This window comes from Balaenoptera acutorostrata, chromosome 2 (genome assembly GCF_949987535.1).
Source record: "Balaenoptera acutorostrata chromosome 2, mBalAcu1.1, whole genome shotgun sequence".
In the NCBI taxonomy this organism is placed as follows: domain Eukaryota; kingdom Metazoa; phylum Chordata; class Mammalia; order Artiodactyla; family Balaenopteridae; genus Balaenoptera; species Balaenoptera acutorostrata.
Window position 1 is genome coordinate 135,684,129 of NC_080065.1, and position 13,019 is coordinate 135,697,147.

Sequence of the window (13,019 nt, forward strand, 5' to 3'; positions counted from 1 at the left end):
GTTATGGACAATAGAAAGATAAAAAGAACTAATATTAACTGAAAATGTGCTCTACACTGTACATTTATTTACCAATAAGAAAAAATATTCAGATGGGTAAAGTAGGCTTGCCTGAAGTCACACAATCTTTTGAGTAGTTGAGCCAGGATTAAAACCCAAACCATCTGGTTCAGTACCAAAGTCTTTCCACTATACCAAATTCCCAGTAAGGGAGAGTAAAGAGGAGACTTGGTCAATAAGCATCAATTTCAAGGTCCAGGGTCCTTCCAGAGATACAGATCAACTTATATGCTTGAGATGGGAAAATGTATAATTATCACCTTTACTAAATCTGATCAACCTATCTTTCCATCTTTGTATAAGAATTTTACATGTATATTTAGGGATCATGCTAAGCCCCCCACCCTTTTTTTTTTGTGGCTGCTCTGCACAGCTTGCAGGATCTTAGTTCCCCAACCAGGGATTGAACCTGGGCCACAGCAGTGAAAGCGCCAAGTCCTACCACCAGGGAACTCCCAAGCCCCTCCTTATTAATACAGTTTCTAGGAATTGATTTTTTTAACTCAAGTTTTCTTCATGTCCTTTATAGGGAATTACTGTACATGGCCCAAATAATGGCAAGCTAATATTAGCAATTTCACAATGTGTTTATTGTTATGGTATAATAAGGAATATGTAATTTGACAATATTCTATATACATAATTTGTTCTACTGACCATTCAGTTCATGACTTTAAAAGCTTTACATGCCATGGTGAAATGTCCTTCATTTATGTAATTATTTCCCATCATCTTTGCTGAGTTAGGTATCACCACACTACAGACACAAATTCTCTTGTAAAATTTTCTCTATAAAGATGTTGTCCACAAATTTATCAAATTAATCAGGTTTCTGTTGTTTATTAAGGCTTGAGCTAATACTGAAAGCTTGTCTGTGTTTTTAGTTCATTATGATTTTACCACTGCTGTGAATTCTCTGATGTACAGTGAGTTGTGATTTCTGGATGAAGGCTTTTCCACATACAGCACACCGATAAGGTCTTTCCCCAGTATGAATTCTCTGATGTAAAACAAGGTCTGACTTCTGAGAAAATGCCTTTCCACATTCAGCACATATATAAGGTTTCTCTCCTGTATGAATCCGCTGATGCCCTGGGAGGTGAGACTTTTGAGAGAAGGCTTTCCCACATTCAGTACAAACATAAGGTTTTTCTCCTGTGTGAATCCTCTGATGTCCAATGAGATGTGATTTCTGACAGAAAGCTTTTCCACATTCACTGCATTTATAGGGTTTTTCTCCAGTATGCGTTCTCTGATGTATAATGAGCTGTGACTTCCGGGAGAAAGTCTTCCCACATGCAGTACATTCGTAAGGTTTCTCCCCAGTATGAATTAACTGGTGTGTAATGAGTTCTGTCTTCCTGCTGAAGGCTTCCTCACATTGAGCACATTTGTAGGGTTTCTCCCCAGTGTGAATCCTTTTATGTATGATGAGGTGGGACTTCTCACAGAAGGCTTTTCCACATTCAGTACACTCATAGGGCTTCTCTCCAGTATGAGCTCTATGATGTATAATCAGCTGTGACTTCTGGGAGAAGGCCTTACCACACTCTCTACATTCATAAGGTTTCTCTCCAGTGTGAATTCTCTGATGTATAATGAGGGGTGATTTCTGGGAGAAGGCTTTCCCACAGTCACTACATTCATATGGTTTTTCCCCAGTATGAACTCTTTGATGTATAATGAGGGATGATTTTTGAGAGAAGGCTTTTCCACATTCAGAACATTCGTAAGGTTTCTCCCCAGTATGAATTCTTTGATGTACAATGAGGTGAAACTTCTCACTGAAGGCTTTCCCACATGCACCACAATTGTATGGTTTCTTCCCAGTATGAATTCGTTGATGTACAATGAGCTGTGACTTCTTAGCAAAGGCTTTTCCACATGTAATACATACACAGGTTTTCTCCTTAGTTTCAACATTCTGATACTGAATAAGGGATTGTTTCTTGCTGAAAATGTTTCCACACTCATTATCATCACAGGGAATTACTCGATTGTGAATTTTCTCAAGATCAGGATTGGACACACCATGGATGGATGATTTTCCACATCCAAAACTCTCATCAGGGTTTTTTCCTGAATTGCTCTTATTACAACTAGGTAGGTCAATACTAGATTTCAAGTTATTTTTAAATGCATCACAGTTATGGGGTCTTTGTCTTGATGTATCTGACCCTATGCATTCTTGAAATATTTTCCCCAATGCATTATATTTGTGGTCTGACTCCACAGTCATTGTTTTGTTGTTGATGACTGTTACTTGCCTGAAAAGTCTGTTTTTCTGACATCTCTGCAGGTGGCCATCACCTTGACAGACTTTTAAAATGGAGTAAAATGAACCATCCTTTGTGACTCCTTTCAGTATCTTATTATGCAAGGAAACAGACCCCAAAATACATGATTGGGTGTTGTCAAGGTTACTTTTCCTGTCTAAAGGGAAGAAAGATAAAATAAAACAGTCATAAAGAATAATTAACAGAATGCAGAGGAGTATAAAAAATGACTGATCCAATGAAGGTGATGAACTCAAAACAGGGATGGAGACAGGCCATTTCATAAGACAGACAGCAAATAGTATGATGAGGGAAATGGTTAGACAAGGATGTTAAAGCAAAATATTTATGGAAAAACTATACCTGAAGGAGATAGAAAACTATCTGAGTTATTATCACTCTAATCTTGGATTACTCTTTTAGAGTCTTCCCATTTCTCCTGCTTCCTGAAGGGGAATGCTTTTCACCTTTCAAATGCGTTTATTTTATAATTTGCTATATATACTTGACTAGTATTATCCTACCACCACTAGCCAAAGAAACAAGGTCTCTTCTGTACTCAAAATACTTTAACTCTCCTCAGTCTACTTTCCTAACTAACAACTAATACAAACAACAGAAAAACCCAAAATCCTTCTGTGGATTCAGTATCAGATTCACACCAAGAATCCAAACTTGAATTCCACAGTTCCCCATAAATTCCTTCTACACATTATCAAATAAAACTAGCAAAGTTCTCCCAGAAAAGCCATATTTCCCTAACTTCAAGGTTTTGTTCATATACTCTTCATGCCCACCCCCCATCAACAGTTTGTCTTCACCTCCCTCTCTCAGCATCATCAATACTCAATATATCTTTCAAAGCAGCTACAGCTGCATGCTCTGAAAAATGCCTTTTCAAATTCTGTTTCATTTCTTTAGACTCTAATTTTCTCTGAACTTTTAAAAACAGTAGCAGTATTTGACATTTAATTCTGTAATGCAACCTGTGTTCTTAGAAGGAATTTGCCTTCTATTGCCTATTAAGCCTTTTCATAAAATGCATTAAATATATATTAAATATATTAAACAAATATATATTTAATACATAATATATACATATACAATCAATAAGAAATAGCTATCCCCTATAAAGGTTCACAGTTATTTAACTGATTAATTATTTGTTGAATGCCTACTAAATTCTCAGCACAGGAACAAACAATAAGAGAATTCACTAAGGAGAGAAACATAAGCCTCAGGCATCAATCAATTAAAAAAAAAACTGATATTTCACTTCCCTTGTCGCCCATCTGCCTGATCTTCATATGGATAGATCCAATTTGGTATGTCTCTCTTTACGATCCATGGATCTTCTCCTTGTTCCAACTTGGAGATGACATCTGGTTTGGAAACTGGATGCCCTATTAAATGGAAATCACAGAGGAACTGGGATAGACTGCACAGAAGGCAAAAGAGAAGGTGCAGTTTAAGGAGGTCTACAATGAAGTAGCCCGTTTGGCCCTCAGCAAAGTAATGACCTCCATCGGGGAAGGTACGAAGATCATAAAAGTCATTATATATGTCAGGAACCACCTAACCACAGAGACTGATAAGGAAAGGCACTTGATTGGACAAGTCTGAGTTATACAGGGAAGTCATCCTTACCCATTGAGACCAGGTGGCTGTAGTTCTCCAGCATCACATCCCTGTACAGGGTCTTCTGAGCAGGGTCCAGTTGCTGCCACTCCTCCTGGGTGAAATCCACAGCCACATCCTTGAATGATACTAACCCCTGTAACAGTATATTCCTGTTCAATCTAAAGTGATCATTCTTATCATCTCTAATATAGTATGCAAAACTATACCTACATCTAGTTTTGTATCAGAGTATTTGGGAGAACCAATGTAAAATCCTGCCTTTAGCAAGAAGACCCAGACAGTACAGGAAAACAGAAGAGGTAAATCATAAAATGCCTACCTAATACAAATGGTAATTTAGTAAGTGATAAGGGCAGCATTAAAGCAGCTGAGAGGAATTTTGGAAAACAATTCAAGTATCTAATAATAAGGAAACAATTACTTAAATTTGATGGAATAATATACAGCTCTTTCAACATGTGGAAATACTTACATGAAAGAATAAATGAAAAAAACAGCATAAGTTAATATGTACACACTGAATATAACTATGAAAATGTATCTCTGTGCACTAATAAATTAGAAAAGAACTAGCATTACATAAAGATTTGAGTTTAATATTTTAAAAAAACACACAGCTGAGAGGAAGATGTATTATTCAATGAATAGTACTGAAACAACTGGACAGTTAACAGGAAAAGAATAATGTTGAAGCCATATGTTAGAGGCTGAATTGTATACCCTGAAAATTCATAAGTTGAAGTCCTAATCCCTAGGACCTCAGAATGTGACCTTATTTGGAAATAGGGTTACAGCAGATGTAATTAGTTATATGAGGTTATTAGGGTGGACCCTAATCCAATATGACTGAGGTCCACATCAAAAGGAGAAATCTGAACAGAGAGACACACACACACAGAGGGAAGACAGTATGAAGAGACATGAGGAGAAGATAGTTATCTACAAGCCAAAGAGAGAGACTTGGAACAGATCCTTCCCTCACAGCCCTCAGAAGGAACCAACCTTGCTGATACCTTAAGTTTTGACTTCTAGTCTCCAGAACTGTGACACAAAAAATTTCTGTTGTTTAACCCACACAGTGTGTGGTATTCTGTTAGGGCAGCCCTAGCTGCCATAATAAAATACATCAATTATAACTAATACAATGATATCTTAGGTCTTGGAAAAGAGAAAAAAATATATTCTGGATGGAGCAAAAATTTAAACTCTAAAGATACCCAAAATTATATAACAACAAAACAAAACCTGGTTGGGAAGATTTTTATTAATAATTTTTAAAAATTTATTTATTAATTTATTTATTTTTGGCTGTGTTGGGTCTTTGTTGCTGCACACAGGCTTTCTCTAGTTACTGGGAGCGGGGACTACTCTTCCTTGTGGTGCGCGGGCTTCTCATCGCGGTGGCTTCTCTTGTTGTGGAACATGGGCTCTAGTCTGTGACCACAGACTTCAGTAGTTGTGGCATGTGGGTTCAGCAGTTGTGGCTCGCAGGCTCTAGGGCGCAGGCTCATTAGTTGTGGCGCACGGGCTTAGGTGCTCCGCGGCATGTGGGATCTTCCTGGACCAGGGCTCGAACCCGTGTCCCCTGCATTGGCAGGCAGGTTCTTAACCACTGCGTTACCAGGGAAGCCCTTTATTAATAATTATAGAGAAGGATTTTTAAAGTATAACATATAAAAAAGAGAAAAGCCGCATTTAGAGAATCAGAGAATGTCAGAGTTCTTGAAGATTCTAGTCCAATCCCCTCATTTCATAGGAAGGAAATCTTAGCTTCTTCTAAATCTAACAGTTCTCCTATATATATGCAATAGCTAGGAATATAATGAAATACATCAATTATAACAGCAATATTGAAAAACACACTTAAGAAATATGCAGGAAACATTCACGAGAAAACTATAACAAATTATTGACATGACACTGAAATAAAGGACTTGGGTAACTGCAGAGCCAGAGGTGTTTCTGGAGGGTAAACTGACTATTTTAATTATGGCACCATTATGTATGTTCACAATAGTTGTCACCTAATAGTGGAATCTGAATGATTTGTATTATTTTAAACTACTTTTGAGGGGTTTTCCCTAATTATTCCATTATTATCAAATATTGCTTTCAGAATGAAAAAACAATTAAATATCAACATTCCCCTGCTTAAAAGACTCCTTTGGTTCCATTCTTGCATATATAATTAGTCTCATCTCAATCATCTCAATGTTCAGGTTTCTCTCACCCCACATCAAGTCTCATATTCACACCATCAAGCTGCCAAGCAGTCTGTTCCCATAACAACCCCTTTAGTTTTCCCACTTTACATATGAGAGAATTGAGGATTACAGTGGTTAAGTCACTTCTTGCCAGAGGTTACACTGAATAAATGACTGATTAACTGCCAGATTTAAAAGCGGGTGTCCTGACTCAGTAGCTGGGTTCTTGACCACTGTACTCCACAATGCCTTCCTTGATACTGTAAACAAGACCTTTTATATTTTATTACCTTAATGCCGCCTTCAGACAAACTTTCCATGAGACACCCTCCGCTTTAGTTTCCTCAAATTCTCAGCCTTTTCTACTTTTTCAAATGCTGTTTCCTATCCTCATCCTACTTCCTTCATGATCCAGAGTTTAATAATCTTTTAAGACTCTTGTCCTTGACTTATTTATAAAGCTGGCTGCTCCCCCTTATCGACTATAAAAGTTCCTTGCTCCCATGTCTATTATAGAGCTTTTATGTGTTAATGTTAGTTTCCACATCTGTTCACCCCATTTTTCTCTGCATTCTTCCCAAGAAAGAACCATGTGTAACTCTTGAGATATTCCACAGCCAGCCAGCACCTGTGACATATATTGACTACTCAAGAAATGTTTGCTAAAAAGGAATGAATGAAAATTATAGAGAATAAAATAAATTTCATGCTTAGTTAAAAACAGTTTTGTGCACTGTCAATAATATTCTTGTGATCTAAAGAACAGTAACATGAGGAAGATAATAAATGTAGAATGTAGAGAGAAACCATACTGATAAGAACATTAATAAACATAATGCTGACATTCTAATTTTGCTTTATCAATGATACTAGAATGCTTTAATATACTAAATATGTATAAATTTTGTTAATTTTGAGCAAAATTTTGAGTAAAATAGTGCATAATCAGTGGAAAATTGTACTTTCCAATCAGCTACAAGCAATTTTTACAGCTTGAGTGACTGGGAGAATGGAAGATATGGAGGAAATGGAAGGGGAGTAGGTGTTAGAGGGAGAAAAGAAGGATAGATATGTGTGAAAATGATTACTTCACTTCTGGACTGTATGGAAAAAATATAAATCTTTCTTCCTGAGCTAACAAGCAAGTTAATTAGCCATGATAGTTGGATTTATTGGGCCAATAAAAAATCCATTTTCATCTTTAAAGCAGCTCTAACAGAAATATAAAGCCAACCAGATAAGTAATTTTAAATTTTCTAGTAGCAACATTCAAAAAATTATTTTCAATAATATATATTTATCCCAGTATATTCAAAATATCATTTCAACATGTAATAAATCTTTAAAAATTATTAATGAATTTCTGCAATTATATCTTCAAAACCCACTATGTACTTTACACTCAAAGCACACCTCAATTCAGACTAGCCAATTTCAAGCGCTCAATAACCACATGAGGCTGGTGGCTCTGTATTGGACAGCACAGCTCCAAAGCTACTGAGACCCAAAAAGGAAAAAAACCTGTCTTTTCACAATAGAACGCATTTGTTAAGTTCCACTGTAAAATATACATAAGAACTCCTAATGCAAAAGCTGATTCCAAGATTTGACAATAATAATGATATAATAATAATAGCTAATACTTAAATATAAAACAAACCATCCCCAGTTACAGTTCTAAGCGTGGTTTTTACTCAATTTTCACAACAACCCTATGAGGATTACAATCTCCACTTTACAGATGAAGAAACAATTCCAGTCCACAAGGATATATTATGGATCTGCTAAAATAATAAAGGAGAATTCTATATACTGGCATAGGAAGATATTCAAAATGTATACACAAATTTTTATACTGGACAGTAAAGTTAAAAATCAAGTTGCAAAACAGAATGTTTACTATAACATTATTTTCCCCAAAAAAAGGAACAAGAAAGTAAGACACCCCTGGCACTGGTACTATTACTCATGTACGCTCAATCACAAGGTTAGAAACAAATGGTTAACACTGATAATCTCAGGAGGAGGGGAGTTTAAGTTAAAAGGTCCCTTGGTGTTTAAATTTTTATCTTTTTATATAGTTAAAGATTTTTATACTGTATATATAGTGAATATTGGCAGGGAGAAAAAATAACAGACTGTTAAATACAGAAACACAAAGAAGGAACTAGCCCCAAGTTAGACAGTAATTCTACAAACTCTGAAACCATAGCAAACGGTACAGAGCATCAGTGACCCTTGCTCTCCAAAGCTCTGCCAGACAATTATATTTTAAGAACTGCTTTTTGAAAGCAATATATATTTTGGAAGACCATTCAAAATGTAGCCATCCTATATTATCTAGACTTTATCAGTAGAGAAAGCTGGCCAATAGGAAGCCTCTATAATCAATCTGGTCCTCTAAAGTAGAGGTCAACAAACTTTTTCAGTAAAGTATATAATTTCAGCATTGCAGGCCATATGGTGCCATTGTAGTACAAAAAAAGTCATAGACAATATGTAAACAAGTGGCATGGCTGTGCTGCCAATAAAACTTTATTTACAAAAACAGTTGGAGAACTGAAATTGGCCCACAGGCAATAGTTTGATGACTCCAGCTCTAAAGGATAAAGTTAAGGAGTTTGGCTATGACATTATGATAACTTCCCTCTAAAAGAAATCACTCTGTGATACAGCTACAAGAAATTTATTATTGCATTTACCACAGGAGTGTTGGTGAGAACACTGCACACTCCATCACCTAGAGAAAGACCCAAAAATGAAATCTTAGTCTTATATGGCAAGAAATAATTTCTTCCCATGGGAAATATATCTGCTTTCTCTTCAGAGGTCTGCAAATCATGTAACTGATGATGTCAGCAAGAAAGATAAGAAAAATTGGTACATCAGTTTTTTTAAATGGTTTCAGGCCAGGTTATCTACATATTACTTAGCAACTCTTTCTAGGTCTGGATCTTTATTTTGGCTGTCTTTCCCTGATCCAAATTTTAGCTATCTTCATTTTTCCATTTGATTGTATGAAGAACCAAAAAAAGAAATTTAAGAAATTAAAAATTAAAGCAACTCACCTGGGACTTCATCATTTTCTGCTCTCTTCTAAAAAGGTAGATGCCTGAAAAGGCAAAATTGGTGATCAGAAGGACATTTTCACAGATCAGACGCAGACTGCAGCTTCCACATTCACCAGTCTAGAAACAACTACCACAGAAGGCAGGTAAATGTTAGGCCAACCTGTGGGAGAAGACTGTTCGGTCTTTATAGAAAGATCAGCAAGTATCATGTGAAGGAAATCCTCTTGTGACTACATACTATGATCACACAGAACTTGGACAAGGTTTTTTAATTGCATAGATGTGAACATATGTTTCCTGTTGATTTATTAACAACTTATTTTCCCCACTATGAACCAACAATTCCACTCTAATGTTTTCATAAGGCAATACACACACACACACACACACACACACACACAAACACACACACACACACACACATACACAAAGATGAAGTTCCCCGGCAATAACAATGGCTAATGACCAAATGAAAAACTGAGGAATGTATTCCCTTATTCCCCAGAAAGGAATCAGCAGCTGAATTCTAATAATCTCCCAAGAGCTCTCATACTTTCCTTCAACTCAGCAGACTTCCCTGCCAATCAACATTCATGGACCAAAATGTTAATTTTAAGATGTTTTCCGTTTAACTTTTTATTGCTACTTTCAACAGTATGGTTGTCTGCATATAAAAATGGCGGTACGTTGGAACCACTGATACAACGGAATATACCCTAACGTAAGAAGGTACATACCTGGGAAATCCTTCTCAGTCCCAGAAGGAATCAGGTAGGTAAGACTTAACTGGTTCAGAGGAAGTGGGTGCTCCCATGATAGACAGACAGTTTTATATGGGGTATTCCAGGCTTTGTCAAAATAGATCTGGAAGGAAACAACCAGGAGAAATAGTCATACTTATCTCTGGGCACCCAACAGGTGTTCAATAAATGTTTCTTGAATAAAATATAAAATGATTTCAATAAACTTAGAAAGAGGTAGGACGAGAATCACACTTTTCATAATAATCCTATCTTTTTTGATTTGTTTGGTCTTGTTTCAAAACGATCATTTTTATGCGGGGCACCAGACTAAGGGCATAATGGTTGAGAAGAGATTTGACCTTTAAGGTTGCCTATGACCTGTGGAAATTTTAATGTATGTAAAAAAAAGTAGGGCTGATCATCAAGACGCCCTGATCCCGTTACTGCTCCCTCCAAATCTCTGAATCCTCGGACTTAGCAATCACATACCCCACAGATCTGCCCCATGCCCACCACATCATTGACTGACACATGGATACCCTCATCATTTAGTCCACAGACTCCCTCACCAATCACTGATTCCTCAGAGTCCCCTAAATCCCTGACCCAGTCATCACCAGTCAGTCCCCATACACACCATTTCTGATCCCACAGACAACCCCGTCACTGACACACCGTTATCCAATTACTAACCTCATAGCTCACCCCATCCCTGACTCCCAAATAAACCCAACCCTAATCCTACATACCTTCCCCACCAGTGACTTCATCAGTCTCCAATCACTGACACTCACGAACCCCTCCCGTCCCATTACCAATCCAAAAGACTCACTCATCACCACACATGTCCGCCTTCTGACCTGCAGTTCCGTTATCAGATCTAGAAACGCCCGTCACGGCTTAACCCGGGACAGCTGTCACATCCATAGCGGCGAACTCTCCCGCTTCCTGTCTGGGTGAGCAAAGCACTGGGCTCCCGGGCCTGCGCTGTTCGGTACCGGGCAGCTTTGCCCACTCCGCACCCTGGGCGGCTTTGTTCAGGAGGCAATATGGCCGCTCCCATGCGCTGTGTCTCAGTGGGAGCCGCCATCTTGAGAGGCCGTCCAGTTCCGTACAAGCAGAGGAATTCGGTTTATTCGGAGGCTGGGCTGTACCACCGCGGCAGTGAGGGGAGGGGGAAAAGATGATATAAAGGAGAATTACACAAACCAGTAACACGCAAAATTTTGCAGAGAGATTTTATAGGAGGACTGGGTAAGACGTTTGAGTGAATGTCCTCTATTAGAAAGCTTCATTTGGTGGAAGAGGAAGAATTTGGAACAGTAAAATATTCTCATTGGCACCTTTACCTAAAAGTGTTTGTAAATGGCACAGCCCCCTACCGAGAGATTCTACTTGCTGAGAGGGGTGAAAACGCGGAATGGAGATTCCACTGTGGGAAAAAGGGGTCAGAGTGATGGAAGAGTTCACTGAGGAGCAGAGAAAGAGGACACACAGAAATAATGAACTTTACGCTAAAAACGATTATATGGAATTCTCTAGGGGAAACTACTACTACTGTAGTAACAAGTTGCAGAGGCCGACTGAAGAAAATAAAGTGAGAGGGAAGAGAAGATGAGAATCAGAGACTAGGAGAAAACAAGAATAATGGGGGCAAAGGAGAAGCTTGTGGAGACAGAGAGATGGGAAACTTAAGCGTGAAAAATGGAAGCACAGGAACAGAAGTGGGAAACCGGACACAACACGGGAGACTCAGAGGGAGACTGAGACAGAGAAGGAGGAGACTAAAACAACAGAAGGAAAGAAAAGAGAGGAAGAGAGTGAGGAGGTTAGACTTAAGGGGAAAAAAAATCACTTGATTAAAAAAAAAAAGAAGAACAAACGAAACACTTGTTATCATAACCTTTACCTTACATCAAGCTTTTTTACTTAAGAAAAAAGGCATACTAACAAACTGATGTTTCCTGTACATAAATAGATACAATTTTGAATCATCATAGATTTCACAAGAGCCATGATTTCTGGCTTGTGTGTAATTAAATGAGCAGCAATTTTACATTAGCAGTTTTGTTTCCCATGTCAAATAAAAACGTCTGGATTTAGATATGAAGAGATTTTATTCAGAAAGATTATTGCAATAGGGAGAATGCACCAATCTCAGAAATCTGCAAGCATCTCACAAAATCTAACAGAAAAAGGCTTTTCTTTAATAGGGAGGTGTAAGAAGGGTTAGCAGGAACTTTCAAAAGGTGGAGGTGTGCAAGTGGCAAAACCAGGGTACTTTAACAGGAAATGTTTCTAGGGTCTTCAGATTCTGAGAATAAGCTGCTGAGGGAGGATGTTCCGCATATCCTTACCCTTTAGTGTATGTTTAAACTTGGGGGCAAGCCAAAATTTAGGAGTATGAGGGGAGGAAAAAGGCCTAACATTTGGTCAAGACAAAGAAGAGGGTAAGAAATGGGCAACCAACAGCACTCCAATTTAAACTTCCACAGTTACATCAATCTTTATTGCATGTCTTGTGCTTAAGACACTGTAGTCACTCACTGTGTTATGCACTAAGGGTATAGTAATGATTAATTCAGAATCCTAAAGCAGTGATACCAGTGGAAGTTGATATGGGAAGGGATCAGATTGTGCAGAGCCATGTAGAAATTGTGAAAATGTTAGCTCTTTATCCTAAGCATGATGGGAAGCTGTCCTTATTTTAATATTTAATTTAAAAAGAAGGCAGAGAGGAGTCCTCTCTTACAATGAAAGAAATAAAAATTAAAGCCACAGTAAGATACTATTTCTCATCTATTACCTTGTTTTAAAAAAAAAGTATTTTTAGTTTGGAAATACACAGTGTTAGTAAAGTCATGGGAACCTGGAATTCTCATATATTACTCATGGGACAGAAAAATGGTATAGCCCCTATATAGAAGATTTAGCAATAGTTAACAAAACTATATGTATTCATTATCTATTGCTGTGTAACAAATTACCTGAAATTTAGCAGTCTGAAACTATATACGTTGTTGT

General features: G+C 37.6%; 1 protein-coding gene across 2 annotated transcripts in view; it reads right to left on the reverse strand.

The window, feature by feature from the left end:
• Positions 1-633: 633 nt before the first annotated feature.
• Positions 634-13,019, reverse strand: part of LOC130704535 (zinc finger protein 300) — a 56,121-nt gene continuing 43,735 nt past the window's right edge. Inside the window, exons 4-9 of one of the 2 annotated variants that reach the window (XM_057540117.1) lie at positions 10,828-11,143; positions 9,990-10,116; positions 9,250-9,293; positions 3,984-4,110; positions 3,617-3,739; positions 634-2,493 (exon numbers count right to left, since the gene is read on the reverse strand). In XM_057540117.1, coding sequence (XP_057396100.1) covers positions 941-2,493; positions 3,617-3,739; positions 3,984-4,110; positions 9,250-9,264 — 1,818 coding nt within the window. In that variant the 5' untranslated portion in view covers positions 9,265-9,293; positions 9,990-10,116; positions 10,828-11,143 and the 3' untranslated portion in view covers positions 634-940. The remainder of the gene's footprint in view (positions 2,494-3,616; positions 3,740-3,983; positions 4,111-9,249; positions 9,294-9,989; positions 10,117-10,827; positions 11,144-13,019) is intronic. The other variant, XM_057540118.1, reaches the window with a different exon arrangement.